The sequence below is a fragment of the Spermophilus citellus genome, assembly GCF_964194105.1.
Source record: "Spermophilus citellus genome assembly, chromosome: 4".
NCBI lineage: Eukaryota > Metazoa > Chordata > Mammalia > Rodentia > Sciuridae > Spermophilus > Spermophilus citellus.
In genome coordinates this window covers 113,300,317-113,322,804 of record NC_138185.1, presented here as the reverse complement: position 1 = coordinate 113,322,804, position 22,488 = coordinate 113,300,317, and the positions used below count along the sequence as shown (strand labels likewise).

Genomic DNA, 22,488 nt, shown 5'->3' with positions numbered 1-22,488 from the left:
GCGGGGCTCAGGCCAGCGTCCCTCTAGCTCGGTCCCTTCCCTGGAGGCCCCTGCAGAGCGAGAATGGGGGCGGGGAGGCCGAGGGGAGAGTAACTGTCAAACCTCGCCGCTTGGCGCCATTATTTAAATGGTACGTGCTTGTCTCGCTGCGGTACGTGCCTGGGGCGGGGCTCCGAGCGCCCGGCGCGGGGCGGAGGCCGGGGGCGGGCCGGGGAGGCAGAGGGGCGGGTCGGGGCGGGGCCAGGCCGGCCAGAGGGGAGGGTCTAGCGGCGGCCCCCGGCGAGGCTCACTGCGCTTGCGCTGACAGACGCAAGATGGCGGACAGTGCGGAACTAAAGGTAAAGCGCAGCTCGAATTCACTTCTAATATTCGGCCGCGGAGACGGCGCCGCTGGTGCTGGGGGGGATGGGTCCGACCCTGGGGGGCCGCTCGGGCCTGGCTCCACCAGGGTCTGGAGTTGTAGGGAGGAGAGGCTCGCCCGGCCCCAGCAGAGGGGGCCTGGCTGCGGCGGGCCGCGGGCCCCGGGTGCCTCGGGGGCGCTGACGGGTCGTCCCCGGCGTGTTATTGTTGTGGGCGCCTCTGGCGGGGGTGGCGGGGGAAGAGAGAGCGGGTCGGGAGGTAGGGGCTGCGACTGTCTCCGCGGCTGGGGCTCCTCACCTTGCAGTCCGCCTCCCCGCCCCCCATGGGGGGCTGGGGGCAGGGTGTTCTCGTAGGGGGGGATTGGGAAAGCTCCCCGCCGCCGCTTCCTCTTCCTCCTTTGCAGTCCCGGGCTCCTGTCAGGCGCTCTTCTTAGACCCCCGGGAACTTGGCTCCGGCCGCCCCGCCCCTCCGTGGATTCCCTGGCGCCCCCGCCCCGGACTTGCCTCTCCCGGCTGCCCGCCTGTCAGGAGGCGCAGGGTTGCCCCGCTAGTGGGAAGCGCGGTCCTGGGGCCACGGGGTGGGGAGGTGGGGGAGAAGCTCCGGTAAAGTTTAGCGAACCTCGGGCCGGCGTTGGGGTTCGGCTGAGGGGTGGCGGGGGAGTCTGCCTGGGTGGGACGTTACTCTTTCTCTTTGATTCCGGACCACCGGGGAGTGGGGAGAAACCCCCTCGATGAGTGTGTATTTGGAAGGAGTAGTGGGTGGTGGGATGCAGCTCCTCTCTCCCTTCTCTTGCTTTGACTGGCGTGGAGGGTGAGAGGAGTCTTTGGGGGTCTCTGCACACACCATGATGGCGATGCTATAGCTGATGGAGGTGAATGGTTCGTGTTTATATCCCCCCGTTGCCTTTTGTTTGTAGGGACATCTTGCTGGCCATGTTGATTTGAACGAAATTCTCCCCCCCCCCATCCTACTTCAACCCCCAATAAATAGAACGTTCCTCCGTTCCTCTCAACTGTACCAATTACTCACGCCTCGCGAAATTAGATGAAAGGGTGCCCCCTTTCCCCCGCTTTTTCTCCCACCCCAATCTTTACCTGATGATGGCTTCTTTACCGAAGCAGATATACCACTACACAAGCAGTTGGGGGAGGGGGTGGAACCCTTATGATTGGATTGTGACAAATGGGGCTCCGCTTGAATAATTTTGGTTTAGTAGCAAGCAGTTCTTAACTAACGCGTATTATTTCGAGGCTCTGAACGCGATATTCCCTTCTCTGTGGCTTCCTGTGTGTGAACCGAGCAGAGAATTGACATCTCGGTCAGAGTGGAGATTGGGATATACGATTGTAAATCCTTGGGGATATTTGTAAATTCTTTTTATAGTTAATAAAAATCACTTATTTTTTCTCCATTGTGATGAAACAACTTGTAAAACACCAAACACCTGGTTCGTTTCTGGAGAGTTTTTCTGTGGAAAAGCCTCATTGAAAGATCGTTTTCCCTAATAACTTGGGAGCATTAACATTGCGAGATTTGTATATTTGTATATTGGCTTTGAGTGCCATTCTTTTAAAATTTACTTCTGATTACACATTTAAGGCAGAGAAGAACTGGAATGGATGATTTCTTTTTCCTTTCAGTTTGACTTGAAAGGATAAAGCCTCAGGAATTTGACTATTTGGAGATAATTAACCCTTGAAATGAAAACGCATATCTTAAAGTTGTGTACTTTTTCTATAGTTTCCCAAAATAGTCACTATGTTGCTGTGATCCTTGCCTTCTAATATTTATTTTGTTTGCAGTCCTTTTGAAATAGCTTATCAGTTCTATTATACATAGACCATAGAGTAAAACTGAAAAGCTTGTGGGTGCTATATTGTGACTCTTGATGATGTCCGAAGAAACTAGTATGGAAGGCACATGCTGGGAGATTTACTTCTTTGTTCTTTCTCATTTTAAGACAGTGCCTTTGAGGATAGATGAGATCCCTGGTGTGAGTCTTGTTAGGTAAAGTTTTCTCTTTACAAAAATGAGTCCATATCAGATGAACACTAAACACTTGGGGAAATGTTATTTATCTAAAATTGGTGTCCTTTTTTTTGCTGTCTCCAAAATCTTGAGTTTTTCCAGAGGAGTTTTCAACTTTTATGTTCCTGTTTTATAATTTTTTAAATTATAATAACTGTTTTGACATGTTTGTATGTCATTGTGTGTGACTGAGACCTTGAGGAGCTGTGATGAATTACTTAACTGGTGATAGCTGTGTTAAAAATTTTGCTAATACTTCATTGTGGTTAAATTTACCGTTCTTTTTTTGGGAGTGGGGGAGGTAATCTCAGGAGCCAACTATAGTTATTTAAGAATGTGCACATATAATTCTTTGTGTAGTCAAGTTTGGAAGATACTCCTTTTGGAAATATATTTGCAGGGTTTTTTGTTTGTGATTTTTGGAGGTAAATAACATACACCCTAAAAAGGTAGAAAAAATTTAAAGTAAGAATTAAGAAAAACAGGGCGTGGGTTGTGGCTCAGTGGTAGAGCACTTGCCTAGCATGTATGAGGCACTGGGTTCGATCCCCAGCACCACATAAACAAAGGTATTGTTGTCCATCTATAACTAAAAAAAAAAAAGAAAAAAAACCTAGATTAGAAAAAATCTAAATGGAAATACAGTACTTTCAACTGAGAGGCTTTTGATAAATATAGTGACTTTTTTGTTATCCTAGTTCACAGTCCTCATTTAATTTTGCTGTGGATTGTGTTTATAATTATTTTCCACATGGTCCTTTTAGTGAATCCTTTTAAATCTATAAGGAATCTGTTCAAAGATCTAGATGGGAAAAACAGATCTGTATCCCCTGTAGGAATAGTGCAAGCTGCAAGACTTCAAGGTACTGCCAATAAAAATTATATTGTGAGTCATACATATCAAAATGAGTACTCTGTGCACATTTGTTTATGAAAAGTTTAATTTTTCATTAAGGATCTACCCATAAAAGACTTTTGTGAGAATACAGAGAGTGAATATTTTATTGTCTTTACCAACTTAAAAGTGGGAGGGTGTGATAGCCAGGTGATGTTGATAGTTAATAATCTGACAGCTTCTTGTAGCTCCTCTTAAAAGTACTTTTTTTTTTTTAACAACTGTTTTCTGAATTAAAACTTAAACCAAGTTTTACTGCTATTTTAACACAGGAACTGTAGGAGGGAAGATGTTAATCATCATTTTAATGGAGTAAATAATGAAATTCAATGGGAAGAAAAACCATACTTTTAAAAGTATATACTTTATAAGCATGTAATTAGATTCTGTTGTCATGTTTTGCCTCTTTGTTTTCAAGAAATAACCACTTAGTTTTGATCTTTGTGGTGTAATTTGTCTGCTTTTATTTCAAATAGAGGCAAGTAGATCAGACAATTTATTCATAGATTTCATTTTAATCTCCATAACTTGCTTTTGACAAGTGCCACATTTAGATGGCTTTTGTTTTATGTCGCTAATTTTGTGAACAGTATTTAAAAACAGTTTATAAAGCACTTTAGTTTTTAAGTATTTCATGTAATTGTTTGAAATACTGCTTTCTTTTCCTCTATGGTTTTCTCCTGGGTGATTGCATTGTCTTTCTCTTCAAAGAGTGTCTTGTAATCCCTGTTGATTGTAGTGGTGCTTAGTGTCGAGTCCATAGCTGATTAACCTTGGGTTTCTCCTGGTGAACTCCATCAACATGCTGCTCCAGCCTTCTTGCTGAGGCTTTTGAGTTCAGTGTAGTTTGTACTCTTTCTTGCTGGTAACTAGGGATAAGAAAATAAATGGCTCATAGTTGTAGTGGGAACTGGGAAGAAATATCTAAGTCTTAGAAAAACTGAATGTTTATGATGAGATGTAGCCTTTAAAAACAACAGCAACAAAAAAACCCTGGTTTATTACTTCATGAAATTGATTGTTGTGTTTTCTGAAGTTTTTGGCTCTGACATTAAGCATCTTTTTTTTTTTTAATGTTTGAATAATATCTTACTTAAATGGTACTTTTTAGTTCATAATGTGTCACATTATCTCTGATCTTTCCAACAGTTCTTTTAGATAGGAAAGGCAAGTAATAACTTCTTTTTATAGATAAAGTGGGTCTAAAAAGGGTAAGTGACTAATGCAAGGTCATACAGATAAAAGTGACAGAGATTTGAACCTAGGTTTTGTAGTTTCAGAACTCTTTTGTAGGCCTCCTTAAAGGTGGCAAGACTGTCCTGGAGTCCTCTAGAATGCCTAGTTCATAAAGAATTCTAGTTATGGTATTGTTAATGTTTTCTCTTTTGCTCTTATGTCACAGTATTTTTGGCTATTCCTTAGGCTTTGGCAGCTTTCTTGCAAAGTTTGGAGTTTGTTAATTGAAATCATATGTATTAATTTTTTTAATATTTATTTTTTAGTTTTCGGTGGACACAACATCTTTATTTTTTATTTTTATGTGGTGCTGAGGATCAAACCCAGCGCCCCGGGCATGCCAGGCGAGTGCGTTACCATTGAGCCACATCCCCAGGCCATGTGTTAATTTTTTTTAATATTTATTTTTTAGCTGTAAGAGGACACAATACTTTATTATTTTATGTAGTGTTGAGGATTGAACCCACAGCCTCACACGTGCTAGGCGAGCGCTCTACTGATGAGATATAACCCCAGCCCATATGTATTTTCAAAAAATTTATTGCAGAATGCCATAATACCTTTATTTATTTATTTTTATGTGGTGCTAAGGATTGAACCCAGTGCCTCTCACGAGCTAGGCTCATGGTTGTAGTGGGAACTGGGAAGAAATATCTACCTCTACCACTGAGGTACAAACCCCAGTCCAGCGTGTTAATTTTTGCAAATACTGTTTTGCTGGGGAAAATTTCAGAGAATACTGAAAAGCAAGCAGAAAAATAACACCTGTAATTTCAGCACTCAGAAATATTATGGTTAACATCTGGGTATCTATTCATTTACACTTTCTATGACTGTAAGTATATATATATATTCATCACAGAAAGAGATCACAGTATTTTTTATTTGTAATCTGTTATTTTCATGGCTGCCTTTCCAGGTTAGTAAGTATGAGTCTGTATAATCATTTGAAAGGTACATTATATTATACTCAATTAGTCTCTATCATGAGACAGATTATTTATATATTTTTGCTATTTTGGGAGGAATACTAAAAAATGAACTCGAGGGCATCTTACATATTAAGCACATGCTGTACCACTGAGCTACACCCCCAAACCTTTTTTTGCTATTTTGAACAATGTCTTGACAAATGGCCTTGTACAAAACTTTGCAAATGTTTTATATTTATATGCAGACTTTTTTGTGCTTTTGGAGAGCAATACAAATGGTTTTCTGATTCAAGTGTTGTAAGTGAAGTAAAGTAATAATTCTTAGTTCATTAATTGTTTTACCTTTATTCTTTTTTTCTTCTTATTTATTTATTTTTTTTGTATTGGAGATTGAACCAGGGGTGCTTTACCACTGAGTTACATTCCCAGTGCTTTTTATTTTTTATTTTGAGGTAGGGTTTCACTGTGTTGCTCAGGCTGGCCTGGAACTTTGAATCCTCCTTCCTTAGCCTCCCTAGTCGCTCAGACTTACAGGTGTGTGCCATCATGCCTGATTTATTCTTTTCTATAGTATATCAGATAAGATTAAAAGTTGGCAGAGAGATTTTACAAAATGTTAGCAAACATTTCTTCTGAATCAGAACATTTGATAAAATATGAAATAGATCATAAAATAATGTGTATAATTATATTTCAAGTATGTTTTTGGAAATAATAACAATAATCAAATATGGCAAGTTTTGGTGCCTTGTTTAGATGCTTATCAGTTTTTAACTGGCATTTAAAAACTACTGAACATTAGAGAAAGTGGCAATGAGATTTTGCTCTACTCATATTTTTTTAATCTCATAGCAGTGTTGTCATGGTATTAAATTGGTAGGTAACATTGTTTTGAGGAGATGTTATAGAAAGGTTATATAGGCAATGAAAATAGTATTGTGGAAGGATCGGTTGATGAAATTAAGGATGTGAAAATGACCATTCTCTAAATTCAAATTGTCAGAATTTGGTATTCAGTTAAATCTGCATTTATTTAGCCAATTTTACCATTAGGATTAAAAAAAAAAAAACTTCAGTAGAGAAGTTTTAAAGTACTTAGTTGTATTTTACCATTAATTCAGAACAATATATAGTTTTTTTTACCCAATATACAATTTTTTGACTTCCAGATGGTGGGAAAGTGATACACAGCTAATAGAAACTATGCTTCATATTTTGAATTTTGATCTTTTTCTGGGCTAACAGTATGTGATATGGGGAGAGGCAACAAACCACAGCTCCTAGTCAGTTACCTGTATAAGTGGTAAGAGTGAATCCAATATCCTAGAGTATACTGTGTTGCCAAACTATGATGTTTGGTAAGTTAGGTATAATAAATGTAGTTTTGATTTAAGATATTTCCACCTCGATTTAAGGAGATCCTATCTCAAAATAAAACTAAATAAAAAAGGGCTGTGGATGTGGTTCAGTGGTTAATTAAGTGCTTCTTGTTTCAATCCCTGATACCCCTCCCCCTAAAAAAAAAATAGACATTTTCACCTTATGTTAGGTTTATCAGGAGGTAACTCCACTGTAAGTCAAGGAGTATCTGTTGTTTTAATTACCGTTGTACCTTTTGCTATTCTTGTGGTGCATGCCTATATTTCCAGCCCTATAATCCCAGCGGCTAGGGAGGCTGAGGCAGGAGGATCCTGAGTTAAAATCCAACCTCAGCAGTTTATTGAGGTCCTAACCAACTTAATGAGACCCTGTCTAATAAAATATAGAAAGGGCTAGGGATGTGGCTCAGTGGGTAAGTGCCCTTGGGTTCAATTCCTAGTATGAAAAAAGAAAAAAATTGAGGAACTCCTGTTGGTTTTGATTCCCTCTGCTCTTTTTTTTTTTTTTTTTCCTGATTCCCTCTAGGTTTCAGTGGTGTCACAAAAGATAATGGCCTAGAAACTTGCCCTCTGAATTTTCTGGCAAGCCTTCTTTATTCTTTATCATGAATTTCTGAAATTCATCAAAATGAATAAACTATCTTTTTTCCTTTTCTGTTCTTCCTTAGATGAAGCAAACAAAACAACCCTTTTGAATATGAATTAGTAATTGAAACACCAGTAATCTCACAGTACTGTTTGCAAGTGTTCCTATTTTGAAAACTTCATCACTTCCTTACCTTTCCTGCTATTCTCTGCTTTCAGTTTCTGCCCTTTGTTTGCTATGTTAGTTTCACCCTTCTTTTGTCTGTCATGCCTGTCTGTAAAAACTTTCAGTGGATTTCCATAAAAAAAAAAAAAAAAAAAAGGACAGTCTTAGTTCTCAGCCTGGTATTCAAGATTTTCTACTGTCTGACCCCAGTCCACTTTGTGTATATCGTCTCCTTAGCTGTGTAGCAGAAGTCCTTAACTTAAAACTTTTTTTCTTTCTGTTGGCTATAGTGTTATGGTTTGACACCAATCTATTCTTTTCCATCTCTACCCTCTGGACATAGTAGGTGTCTAATATCAAATAAATAAATTATGTTTAAGATTTATTTGTCAGAAATGGGGCTAATGCTTGTATCTATGTGAAATATTCTTAGAGTCATATATTCACTCTTTTTTCAGACTGTTTCTTAGTTAATTTGAATAACATTAAATTCAGGATAGTTTATGAAGGACTTTTGAAGGATATTTTAGATTTACCTTTTACATTCCTTTATGTTTTGTAGATAATAAATGAATATATTTCTCATTGTAATGGTATAGCAGTAAATAGAGTAAAATTTGAAAGACTTTATCATCTTCATTCCCCTTAGAGGCAACCACATTGGTATGTATTTGTCTATTCCTTTTTAAGTGGATGGGGAAGCATAATAAACAGCTTTATTGGGGTATATTCTTGTTGCTATACAGTTCACATTTAAAAGTGTACACTTAAATGAGTTTTGATATATTCACAAAGTTGTATAGCCATTATCATCATCAATTTCAGACTTTTTTCTCATCTCAAAAAGTAAGGCAGGAGGATTGTGAGTTCAAAGCCAGCTTCAGCAACTTAGAGAGACCTTAAGCAACTCAGCAAGACCCCGTCTCTAAATAAAATAAAAAAAAAGGCTGGAGATGTTCTCAGTGGTTAAGCGGTCCTGGATTCACTCCCCCTTCTCCCCCCAAAAAAAGTAAGCTCACAGTTTTCTGCTGTTTCTTCTGTTTCCCCATCTTCCTTCACCCCCAACCCTAGGCATCTGCTAAGCTGTTGTTTTGTCTCAATAGATTTTTCTGCTTTTATATTTTTCTACAAATGAAATCATATAATGTGTGGCCTTTTGTGTTTGGCCTTCTATTTTTTTCCTCTGCATGGGCATTTAAATGTGTATATTTTTATAATATCTGTAATTTATTGTATAACATCAGAATAAAACTGGGATCATTGAAGGAACTCTTATTTGTACATGCCACATAAATATCTTCTAAAAACATAAATGGGATCATACTATACAATTTATTCCTACAGTTTACTTTTTTTACTCAATAGTGAATGTTGAAGATCTTTCCATGACATGTCCAAAAAATGAGATGGTTTTATTTTATTTTTTTTCCTGGGTACTGGGGATTAAACTCAGGGGTACTTGGCCGCTGAGTCACATCCCCAGCCCTTTTTTGATTTTATTTAGAGACAGGGTCTCACTGAGTTGCTTAGGGCCTTGCTAAATTGCTGAGGTTGGCTTTGAACTTGCAATCCTCCTGCCTCGACCTTGAGTCGCTGGGATTACAGGTGTTTGTCACTGTGCCCAGCTGGTTTTATTCTTTTTAACACTGCAGAATATTTTATATGTATGGTTATACAGATTTATTTATTGAAATGTCAATATATATGATTGACAGTTCTTGATAGAGTAGGGTTGTAGCTCATCGGTGGAGCACTTGCCTATCATGTGGGAGGCTCTGGTCTCAATGTCCAGCAGTATGCAAAAAAAAAAAAAAGTTTTTTAAGAACTCATTTAATGGTTTTTCTATACTGATTTTTTTGTTTGTTTTTTTGGTTCCAGGGATTGAACCAGGGGCACTTAACCCTGAGTCACATCTGCAGCCCTTTTTATATTTTTTATTTAGAGACAAGGTCTAAATTAAAAAGCTATGTTGCTTAGGGCCTTGCTAAATTGCTGAAGGTGGCTTTGAACTCTTGATCCTCCTGCCTTAGCCTCCCCAGCAGCTAGGATTACAGGGGAGTACAACTGTGCTGGGCTGCTATACTGATTTAAAAAAAACAAAAACAATTTTTTTTCCCCTCCAGTACTGGGGATTGATCCCAGGGGCCCTGTGCAAGCCCCCACTGAGCTACATCCCAGCCCTTGATTTTTATTTTTTATTTTTTTGATGCTGGGAATTAAACCCAAGGCATTATCTATACTAAGCATGTGCTTTACCACTGAGCTATAACCCCTCTCTACCACATTTAATGTAACCTGTACAGTATTAATGTTGGAGATTCACTTAAAAATATATATGAAAAACATAAGAGATAAGGATTGTTTGGCTTGAGGAGAAATGGAATTGTAGGTTCTTTATGGGATTCTGAAGTGCACCACCAAAGCAGTTTGGGTTTCTGAATGTGAGCAAGCCTGTTTTTAGTTTCATGGGGTAGAGCTTAAAACAGAATTTAACATGCTACCTTGTGCTTTATAGTGAATTTTAAAGCCTTTTCTTAAAAATAAGACATGCAGGTCTAACCTTAAAGATGAGGAAAATTTCAGAGTATGTATGTATTCACTATTTTCCTTTTTTAAAAAAATTCAAAGTATCCCTTTGAAGAGTAATTTTTCATTTTTGAGATATTTATAATTTTTCTCTTCATTGATACAATAAGTGTAAATGTGGGGTAAACCTTTCCCTCATATTTTAAAATTATCATTCTGGTGTATAAGCTTTTATAAGTTACCCAAAGAAAGGTGCCTAGCTCAGAACATGGCTTAGAGTATGTATTTGATAATTGATTATTAAGAAGTTTCTGTCACAATTATGTCATTTATATTTTTGAGTGCCTGTTATGTATGAGGTACTAAGCTGTTGGTGGTTTGAAGTATATTACCACATAGGTATGGATATTTATTGAAGCATTTGTAATGGAATATTTACTAAAAATTGTCTTTTAAAAGGTGATATAAGTAATGTATCAGTTGTTAGAGTGGTATCTCAAGGTTTGTTTCTCAAATCTCTAGTGGTTCACCAGACTCTGGGGGTCCTTGAGGTCAAAACTATTTTAATACTAATAGTAAGGCATTATTTGCTATATTGACATTTGCAAAATCAATGGTGGGCAAAACTTCTGGTTACTTAGCATGAAGTAAGGCAGGGGTACTGAATTGTTCTAATAGTTGTGTTCTCTATTAGCAGATACTTGGAATTAAAAAATAAATGCCTTTTACATTTAATGTCCTTGATGAGGCAATGAAACATTGATTTTGTTGTATCTGAATTCTTGAGTAAGTTTTAAATTGTTTTCTATATGATGACATCAGAAGTACCCTGTAAAGCATTTTTATTGAATACCAAATCTGATGGTTTGCTCAGGGAAAAGACTTGTGCAGTTGTTTGAATTGCAAGCTAAACTAGCTGCTTTTTTAATGGAATACATTTTTACTTGAAATAATTGCTGGCAAAGTATAGTTATATAGACTTGGATTTGGCATACATTTTCCCAAAAAAAAATTAAAAAAAAAAAAAGTCCTGTCATTACAAGGGACTGTAATGACAGGGGAGAACATCTGACAATATTTGTTGCTAATGATACAATTTAAGCTTTCAAGTAAAAATAGAATTTTTAAAAACTTGTTTTTGACATTGTGAGCTTGACAGTTTCCAATATTTGACTTTTGATAAGATCATTGTGATAGTAATGAATGTGTTATGTTAAAGAAGTATAATGAGCCAGGCACAATGACACATGCCTGTAATCCCAGTGACTGTGGAGGCTGAGGCAGGAGGATTGCAAGTCCAGCCTCAGGAATTTAGCAAGGTCCTAAGTAACTTAGTTAGATAGACCCTGGCTCAAAATAAAACTAAAAAGGGCTGGGGACATAGCTCCGTTGTAAAGTACCCCTGGGTTCAATCCTTAGTATCAGCCAATTAATCAATAAAAATAGAGTATTTTAATAAAAATACAACATTTTGCTCCTAACTATGGAACTTTGAGGCTGGGGTTTCTTCATATTAAACAACTTAATACAGCAGATTGTGGAAATGGATATGAAAATCAGACTGTTTTTATTAAGCTAGACATGAGAGAGCTTTGCAAAAATATAAAACAATCTTCTCCCTAATTTTTTGAAAATAGATTTAAAATTTTTTAAATTTGATTTCATTTGGAGGGGGATCCTGGGGATTGAATCCAGGACTGCTGTACTCTACAACTGATCTGTATCCCCAGCCCTTTTTATTTTTTGTTTTGAGACAGGGTCTCAGTAAATTGAAAGGCTGGCTTTGGACTTGCAATCATCTTGCCTCATCTTCCCAAATTGCTGGATTACAGGTATGTGTCACTGCACCTGGCTGAAAATAGTCTTTTTTGTGTGTGTGGTGTTGGGGATCTAACCCAGAGCCTCAGGCATACTAGGCATAGCATTGTACCACTGAAAATCGTTTTTTTTAGATATACATGACAGTAGAGTGTATTTTGACATATTATACACACATGGAGTATAACAGTAGGATTATATTCTTGTGGTTGTACATGATGTGGAGTTTCGTTAGTTGTGTGTTCATCTATGAACATAGGAAAGTTATGTCCAGTTCATTCTACTGTCTTTCCTATTTCTATCACCTTCCTTTCCTTTCATTCCTTTTGTCTAATCCAATGAATATCTATTCTCCCCTCTCCCACTTTATTGTGTATTAGCATCTACATATCACAACATTTGGCCTTTGTTTTTTGGGACTGGCTTATTTCACTTAGCATGAAAATGTTAAGAAGTAATGGGCTATTTATTTTTGGTGCTAGGGATTGAACTTTTATTTCTAATTTTGAGACAGGGTCTCCCTAAGTTGCCTCACTAAGTTTCTGAGGCTGGCCTTGAACTTGTGTGAGCCTCCTGTCTCAGCCTCCCAAGTTGCTGGGCTTACAGGCTTGTGCTACCATGCCCAGCTCAGATTTATATTTAATTTTAATTATAAGCAATTTCTTACCTATTCCTATATTTTTTACAATTTATAATGTTTTTATAACTTTTCATTCTTTACATGATTAAGTACAAACTTTAATTTAGCCCTCCAAACTAAGAAAATTTATTGTTTGAACACTATAGTTAGTGAGTTTGGATGCCAGTATATTGAGTAGGCATTGGATACATTTATATAATGATTTTATTTGTGGGATTTAACATGTATAATTTTTAGCAGGATTGCAATATCGGTCTGGTTCAAAATAAATTAAGATAGATGTTATATTATTTATTGATTAACAAGACACAGTCTCAATATATATATAAAGCATGTAGTTTGGTAGAGAAGCCACATGGGAGGGTCAATTTACTAATATTACAGGTGTCCTAAGGAATGTATTCCAAATGTGATGACATACAAATTGAAAATAGAATGAGTTGGAGTTACCTAGAGAAAGGTTAGGATGCCAGAAGGGAGAGAACAGCATGTATGTGAAAGTCCAAGAGGATGGAAAGCTGATTAAGGGATTGATGACTGTGGCTGAGACTGGATTATGAAGTATATCTTAGGCCATGTTAGGAAGTACGATCTTTATACTGAGTGCAATAGTTAGTCACTGAAAAGTTTTATCCATTTTGTCCCATTATCCCATATGTGGAACACCTATAAAAATGTAAATATAGTGTGTAATATACAATTATAGGATAAGAAGAATATAATTATAACATAATTATAATATTAATTAAATGTAATATAAGTTCTAGATTATGATTTCCAACCATTTTAATGCACTTGTGTCAATTTTGTTAAAATATTTGCAGAATTAAAAACTTGGAACTTAATGGTAGCAGCATGAATATGACTTGAAAAGGACATTGTTGGGGCAGAAAAATCCCTAAAGAGCATTTTACAGACATCTAGGGAAGAGATCATTGTAGTATGAATGAAAATGGTAATAGGAGCTGAGCACAGTGGCTTATGCCTATAATTCCAGCAACTCTGGAGGCTGAGGTAGGAGAATTGAAAGTTTAGCCCCGGTGACTAAGGGAGACCCTATCTCAAAATTTAAAAAATAAAATATAAAGGGCTGGGGATGTAGCTTAATGGTATAGCATCCCTGTGTTTAATCCCTGCCCCCATACAAAAGGAGATGGAAATTTGAAGTTATGAGGTGGATGAGGTCACACAGGAATACTGGGCTAAGTGAAAATGAGCTCATGAATTCTGAGAAAGCCAGGTGCAGAGATGCATGCCTATAATCCCACCTAGTGGGGTAATTGTTGCAGGACAATCATAAATTCAAGGGCAGCCTAGAGAATTTAGCAAGAGCCTGTCTTAAAAAAAAAAAAAAAAAGGTGGGGTGCCTGGGAATGTAGTTTAGTGGTAGAGAGCTTGCCCAGCATGTGCCAACACCCTGGGTTCAATCGCCAGCATGAGGAAGGGGGTCATAGATGGAACCTGCAGTAATTAATTTTAGAAAGCTTTTAGCCAGGCATGGTGGTGCATGCCAGTAAACCCATTGGCTCAGGAGGCTGAGGCAGGAGGATGCAAGTTCACAGCCAGCTTCAGCAATTTAGCAAGGTCCTAAGCAACTTAGTGATACCCTGTCTTAAAATAAAATGTAAAAATAAAAATGGCTGGGGATACAGCTCAGTAGTGCCCTTTGGTTTAATCCCCAGTTCCAAAAAATAAAAACAGTAAATAAAACCTTTTAGCTGAGTGTGGTGAACTTGGGCATTTAGGAGACTGAGGCAGGAAGATTACAAATTAGAGGCCAGCCTGGACAATTTAGCAAATTGTCTCAAAAACTGTCTCAAAAACTTAAAAGGCTGGGCATGTAGCTTAATGGTAAGAGTGCTTACCCAGCATGTCCAAGGCACTGGGTTTAGTTCCTAGTACTGCAAAGCAACATCAGATCTTTTAAAAACTTTACATCTGGGCTGGGGTTATAGCTCAGATGGTAGAGCACTTGCCTAACATGCATGAGGCACTGGGTTCGATCCTCAGCACCACACAAAAATAAAGATATTGTGTCTACCTACAACTTAAAAAAAAAAAAAAGAAAAGAAAAACTTTACATCTGTGTGCTGCAAAAGTGTTTTCAAGAGTTCCTTTCACAGAGCAATAATAACAAAAACAGCATGGTACTGGTACCAAAACAGGCGGGTGGACCAATGGTACAGAATAGAGGACACAGAGACCAATCCACAAAATTACAACTTTCTTATATTTGATAAAGGCGCTAAAAGCATGCAATGGAGAAAGGATAGCATCTTCAACAAATGGTGCTGGGAAAACTGGAAATCCATATGCAACAAAATGAAGCTGAACCCCTTTCTCTCGCCATGCACAAAAGTCAATTCAAAATGGATCAAGGAGCTAGATATCAAATCAGAGACTGCACCTGATAGAAGAAAAAGTTGGCTCCGATCTACATATTGTGGGGTCGGGCTCCAAATTCCTTAATAGGACGCCCATAGCCCAAGAGTTATATACAAGAATAAACAAATGGGACTTACTTAAACTAAAAAGTTTTTTCTCAGCAAGAGAAACAATAAGAGAGGTAAACAGGGAACCTACATCCTGGGAACAAATTTTTACTCCTCACACTTCAGATAGAGCCCTAATATCCAGAATATACAAAGAACTCAAAAAATTAGACAATAAGAAAGCAAACAACCCTATCAACAAATGGGCCAAGGACCTGAACAGACACTTCTCAGAGGAGGACATACAATCAATAAGTATATGAAAAAATGCTCACCATCTCTAGCAGTCAGAGAAATGCAAATGAAAACCACCCTAAGATACCATCTCACTCCAGTAAGATTGGCAGCCATTATGAAGTCAAACAACAACAAGTGCTGGCGAGGATGTGGGGAAAAGGGTACACTTGTACATTGCTGGTGGGACTGCAAATTGGTGCGGCCAATATGGAAAGCAGTATGGAGATTCCTAGGAAAGCTGGGAATGGAACCACCATTTGACCCAGCTATCGCCCTTCTCGGTCTATTCCCTGAGGACCTTAAAAGAGCATACTATAGGGATACTGCCACATCAATGATCATAGCAGCACAATTCACAATAGCTAGACTTTGGAATCAACCTAGATGCCCTTCAATAGATGAATGGATTAAAAAACTGTGGCATTTATACACAATGGAGTATTACGCAGCACTAAAAAATGACAAAACCATGGATTTTGCAGGGAAATGGATGGCATTAGAGCAGATAATGCTAAGTGAAGCTAGCCAATCCTTAAAAAACAAATGCCAAATGTCTTCTTTGATATAAAGAGAGCAACTAAGATCAGAACAGGGAAGAAGAGCATGAGGAAAAGATTAACATTAAACAGGGACGAGTGGGGTGGGAGAAAGGGAGAGAGAAGGGAAAATGTATGGAAATGGAAGGAGACCCTCATTGTTACACAAAATTACATATAAGAGTTTGTGAGGGGAAAGGGGAAAAGGAGAAAATTAAACAGCAGCAGATGGGGTAGAGAGGGAAGGGGAGGGGGGATAGTAGGGGATAGGAAAGGTAGCAGAATACAACAGTCATTAATATGGTATTATGTAAAAATGTGGATGTGTAACTGATGTGATTCTGCAACTTGTATTTGGGGTAAAAAAGGGGAGTTCATAACCCACTTGAATCAAATGTATGGAAGATGATATGTTATGAGCTTTGTAATGTTTTGAACAACCAATAAAAATAAATAAATAAGTACTATGGAAGGTTATTATTTTAAAAAAAAAAGAGTTCCTTTCCTTACTATTGGATAAAATGAATTCCTTACTTACCATATTTTCACTATCTGTTTGGTTCAGGTAATAAGAATTCAGTACTATAGAATATTTTGAAAATACCTGTAAGATTGCTAATGGAGAATTTTTAAGAAAGAAAAGGAATCAAGATAAATCATCATCTATATAACATTTTAACCGAGTGCAGTAACATGGACATGCTAACTTGGTATTTAGTAATGGTAGTTCAAATATTTTATATGTTTTGTCACCACATTTTCTCTAAGATGACTAATTTATCATCTAAACGGGTACTTGAGAGTGGAAGGAGATACTTTCAAAATTTAGCTAGAACAACAGGCATGGTATGGAACTCCTGGAAAAAATGATTCCCTCTTAGTTTTTTGAGAATTCTTCTATGAAGTACTAAGAAATAAGATGATAATAAAGAAGAGTTTCGTGACAGTGTTACAAACTAATGTCAAAGTAAATTTGTACAGAATTAGGTTAACAAAACCTTTCTGCTGGATTTCCTGGAATCTTTAATGTGTTAATATAATTTGAGAAGGGAAGGCATGGTAAAGAATTATAGAATATTAAATTTTCTGAACTTGTCTTGTCCCAGAACTGTATTTTTCTGAATACCTGTTATCACTATGAACCTGAAAAATGCTGATCTAAAGTATCTTATCAGTTACTTTTAAGTTTTTTTTTTTTTTTTAATGGTACCAAGGATTGAATTCAGGGGTACTTAATCACTGAGCCACATCCTGAGCCCTTTTTATATTTTAGTTAGAGATGGGGTCTTGCTAAATTGCTTAGGGCCTTGCTAAGTCCTGCCTCAGCCTTCTGAGCCGCTGGGATTACATGGTATGTGCCACTGTGCCTGGTTTATCAGTTACTTTAAATTGTAGTTCTTAAATTTAAAGCCCAGTCAGATTGTATTTTAATTTTGTTTTTTTGTGATGTTAGGGATTGAACCCAGGGCTTTACACATGTTACACAGATGCTCTACGATTGAGCTCCAGCCCCAGCCTATTAATTTTATTTTGGAATTTCTGTTTGATACCATCTAGGTAACTAACTGTATTATAATAAGTAAGTATATTTTGAAGGGGTTGGGGTTATGATTCAGTGGTAGAGTGCTTGCCTAGCATATGGTGAGGCACTGGGTTCAATCCTAGGTACTACAAAAATAATAAATAAAGATATTATACCTATCTGCAACCAAAATAATATCTTAAAAAATTATAACCTTGGGCTGAAGCATCTAATAGCTCAGTGGTAGAGTGGGAGGTCACCCCCCCCCCACATAAATAAAAGGGGAAAAAAGCCAAAAAGTAATTTCAGTTATATTTTCCTCAATATAAATTTATTGATACTAGAGCTTTAACCCAGGAGTGCTTTATCACTGAACTATATTTCACCTGCCCCTTTTTTAAGATAGGGTCTTGATAAATTGCCTTATTAAGTTGCCAAGGATAGCCTTGATCTTGCAATTCTCCTGTCTTAGTCTCCCAAGTTGCTGTGATTATAGGTATGCATCACTGCACCTCACTATTCAGAATTTTATTTTATTTAACTAAATTTTTTTTTTAGTTGTAGATGGACACAACACCTTTGTTTTATATCGATCGATCGATCGATCAATCATGTTGAGGATTGAACCCAGTGCCTCACGTGCCAGGCAAGTGCACTACCACTGAGCTACAACCCCAGCCCTTAACAGAATTTTAAAAGGCTTTCCAGTATTTTTCCAAACTAGGCAATATACCTATATATTTTTTTTTGTTTTTATCATTTGTCTTAGGATTTAGTGATAGATATTTAATTAATGTAGGCATCATTTCCTCTGCTAGAATTTGTTGGTCTTCAGATGGGAAATATTCCTTCCCTCTACCCCCTAGTACTGGGAATTGAACCCAGGGCCTCACATATGCTAGGGAACCACTTTATCACTGAGTTACATCTTCAGTCCTGTTTTGAAAATATTTTTTTTTTTATTTTGAGTCAGACTTGACTATAATCCCAGCAAATGGGAAGGCTGAAGCAGGAGGATTACAAATTTGAGGCTGCTTTAGCAATTTAGTGAGGCTTTAAGCAATTTAGACCCTGTTTCAAAATTTAAAAAAAGAAAATTTAAAAAATATTGGGGGTGTAACTCAGTGGTAAAGCACCCCTGGATTCAATTCCCCAGTACTCCCCTCGCACCAAGTTTTTTTTGGGGGGTCAGGGTTTTGATACAGTTCCAGGCTGACCTCAAACTTTCGTTCCTTGTTAGCTGAGGTTAGAGAAATGTGGCTCCATACCCAACTAAATTATGCTTTCTAGGTTTAGAAATGAAAGAAACAAACTTTTAAAAACATTGGCTGTATTTAGCTCTTGAATTTGTTTAGTTATGTGTTTAAGAAATGGCATTAAAAATAAGTTTTCACCCAGGCACGGTGGCACATACCTGTAATTTTAGCTACTTCAGACAGAGCCTGAGGCAGGAGGATGGAAAGTTTGAGGTCAGCTTGGGCAAATAAACTAGATCAGGACTCAAATTCAAAAAGCTGGATGGGGGTGGAGGTGGGAGGCTGGGATATTGCTCCATGGTCATTTACAAGACCCTAAATTCAATCCCTGGTACCACGAAAGGGGTGGGGGGAATGAATTTTCTTTAATTGTTTTTTTTTATTGTTTATAATGAACTCATTTCTAATGACAAAGATTAAGTATTTTTTATCTTAACTAGAGGGTTTTTTTTTTCTTTTTTGGCTAATTTATGAATTGTACTCAGTTAAGCATTTTTCCTGTATTTGTGCTATATATTTTTAAAAATTACTCCTTCCTTTCTCTTTAGCATTTCTCTCTCTCTCTCTCTCTCTCTCTCTCTCTCTCTCTCTCTCTCTCATACTGGCAGATTACATTCAGTAGTGCTCTACCTATGAGCTACATCCACAACCCTTTTCAGTATTTCATTTTGAGATAGGTGCTCATTAAGTTGCTAGGGTTGTCCTTGAATTTACAGTCCTTCTGTAGCTGGTATTGAAGGCATGTAACACCACAGCCTGGGTTTTATTTTGTTTTGGTTGATGTTCTGGATATGTTAACATGGATGCTAGAAGGAATAGTCTGTTAATTGTTTTGGCCTCAAAGTTTTGTGAATAGCCCATCTACTTTCTCTTCTATAAATTTCGGGAATACTGTGTAACGTGTTTTCCTTGGCCCTACCTTACGTGTTTTTATCTACATTAATGGAATTTCTGTAAAAAGAATGTGAACACTTTTCTTTTCTTTTTTTTTTTCTTTTTTTTGGTACTAGGGATTAAACCCAGGGGAACTTTGCCACTGAGCTATATCTTCAGCCCCTTTTAAAAATTTTTTATTCTAATTTGTTATATGACAGCAGAATGCACTACAATTCATATTACACATATAGAGCACAATTTTTCATGTTTATGATTGTATACAAAGTATATTCACACCATTGGTGACTTCATACATGTACTTAGGGTAATGATGTTCATCTTTTCCACCAATCTTTAGCCCTGTTGATTCTTTTTTTTTTTGAGACAAGGCTTCAAAATAAAGGCTAAGGCTGGCCTTGAATTTGAGTCCCTGATTTTAAGGTGGTGTCACCACACCCAGCTAAGTCTAACGTTTTCTTAAAATTTATTTTACTACTGTAGTAATTTTGCATAATTTTGATCAGTGGTGCACACCTGTAATCCCAGACACTGGGGAGGCTGAGGCAGGAGAATCACAAGTTCAAAGCCAGACTCAGCAACTCAGTGAGGCCCTAAGCAACTTGGCAAAAATTTGTTTCAAAATAATAAAGGGCTGGGAATGTGGCTCTGTGGTAAAGTGCCCCTGGATTAACTCCCTGGTTTCCCCCTCCACCAAAATATTGATCATAATGATCTGTTCTGAAGATAATGATTTAAGTTTTACAGTAGGTTAGCAATTTTACTTTATGTAGACAAAGGATGCTTGTTGTAGTGAAATTGTTTCTCTTATCTGTAACTAGTAATCAAATGGATGTGTTTCCTTCCATGTAGAAAAGGAAGAGTGTTATCAATCATGAGTAGGTTTCTGATGGGATTTTAAAATACACTCAGGCAAGCTGTCATTGCAAAACAAATTTTTCCTGTAAGCCATTTTTTTTTCTTTTACACATTTCTGTGTAGTTTATGAGGAATTATCCCCAGAACTTTGAGAACATTTCTTTTTTTAAATCAGTTTTTCTCTGAAATTTATAAATTGGGACTGAAATACTACTTTAATAATTTTTCTTGAGCTTTCTGGACAATGTTCATTGAATAATTAAACTTAGGAAATAGTCATCTGAATATCAAGTAGTTGAATAATTTTACTTGTAACCTTAAACTTTATTGTTACTTAGAGGGTAATCTCCTGTGATGTGCCACTAGAGGGTAATCTCTTGTGATGTGCCACAGGGCTCTCTAGTCTTGACCCTGTTAAATCAAGTTTTAAAGATAACGTGGGTGAATATTTAAGAGGCAATAGTTATATTTTGTAGAGGACACAAAACTGAGGATGTGTTAGATGACAGAATCGAGGAATTAGTTCATCATCCCCTGGGCACTTACTTATAAGGTGTCATGAACTATTTTTAGCATCAGGGACTTGGATATGATTGTCCTTGAAAAATGCCAAGTCTACCAGAAGACACAGACTAGAAAATCAGTAATTTATACACTGTATGATAAGTTGCACAATAGACAGGTATAGTTTTTTTTCCAGGAGTTTTGAGAGTTTAGAATTATAAGCTGAAGAAAATGCAGTTTAACAGCATTAAATAAAAGTTTTTGCCTTTAAATTGTGGCCTGGGAATGTAGCTTAGTGGGTTTGGAGCTTGTAGCTCAGTGGGTATAGTACTTATCAAACACGTGGGAGATTTTGGGTTCTATTCCTCAGCACCACAAAAACAAAACAATACAACAGGAAAATTGTGTTAGAGGATGGGGTTCTTTGACTTTGTAATAGTTCATGTGAAAGATGTTGAATGAAGATTTTTGTTAGCTTCTGTCTTAATATAAGCAACAAGATGATGGGGATGCACTCTACCAATCCCCACTAAAACAAAAGTATAACACATACCATACTTTCCCCCCTCTTTAAAAAAATTTTTTTTTAAGTTGTTGATGGACTTTTATTTTATTCATTTATTTATATGTGGTGCTGAGAATTGAACCCAGTGCCTCATACATGTGAGGTAAACGCTCTACCATGGAGCCACAAACCCACCCCACTCTCCCCTTTTTCAAATAAAACCAGTCTAAGGGCTGGGGATGTGGCTCAAACGGTATTTCACTCGCCTAGCATGCGCGGGGCACTGGGTTCGATCCTCAGCACCACATAAAAATAAAATAAAAGATGTTGTGTCCACCGAAAACTAAATTTATATATATATATATATATATATATATATATATATATAGAGAGAGAGAGAGAGAGAGAGAGAGAGAGAGAGAGAGAGAACAATCTAAAATGTAAATATTTTATTAGGTTAAATTAGAAACATCATAATAGGGATCATAATGATAGGAATAGAAATACTACTGTATTCAAGACTTGTCAGACCATATCTAGAATATTTCATTCATTCCCCAGTACTATGGACTGTAGAACACCCAGAACAATGGTCAAGGGGTATATTTGGGAAAAAAAACCGTAACACATTTTAAGAATAATGGACAGTAGGTGGAAGTTTAAAGGAAATTTGATTCATACAGCTTTTAACTAATTTTTTTTTAAAGGTCAAGAACTATTAGAAGTGATGGTCTCTCCACAGATTGAGAGACCATCAATTAGACACAAAGTATGGAAAACCAGTGTATTAAATGTAGGATTAGGCAGGGAGATCTTAGTTCTGTTTTATGTTCTGATCCTGTGTTTATATTGTTCCCAAAGCATTTTTAAATTATCTAATAGTATTCTTGCAGCATTATGTGGACTTTGGATCTGACTTTGAGTTTAACTCCATTTTCTTGCTAACTCTGTAAACTAATTACACCTGCTACTCTGAAATAGTTCTTCTAATACATCCCTTTAAGGCTTTTCCTTGATTTCTGTTCTGGAACCTAAATTAAAGGCTGTAATTCAAAAGCTTTGTTTACTTATAGAAAGCATTCTTTTTCTCACTTTTTATTTTGTAAATATATCTTTCT

The 22,488-nt window shown here is 37.2% G+C and overlaps 1 protein-coding gene across 2 annotated transcripts in view; it reads left to right on the top strand.

The window, feature by feature from the left end:
• Positions 1-256: 256 nt before the first annotated feature.
• Positions 257-22,488, top strand: part of PIAS1 (protein inhibitor of activated STAT 1) — a 133,007-nt gene continuing 110,775 nt past the window's right edge. The window contains exons 1-2 of one of the 2 annotated variants that reach the window (XM_081290334.1): positions 323-338; positions 11,866-11,940. Coding sequence is in view for 1 of the 2 variants with exons in the window: in XM_081290333.1 (XP_081146459.1) it covers positions 315-338 (24 nt within the window). In the remaining variant the exon portion in view is untranslated. Of the gene's footprint in view, positions 339-11,865; positions 11,941-22,488 lie in introns of both variants that reach the window. The other variant, XM_081290333.1, reaches the window with a different exon arrangement.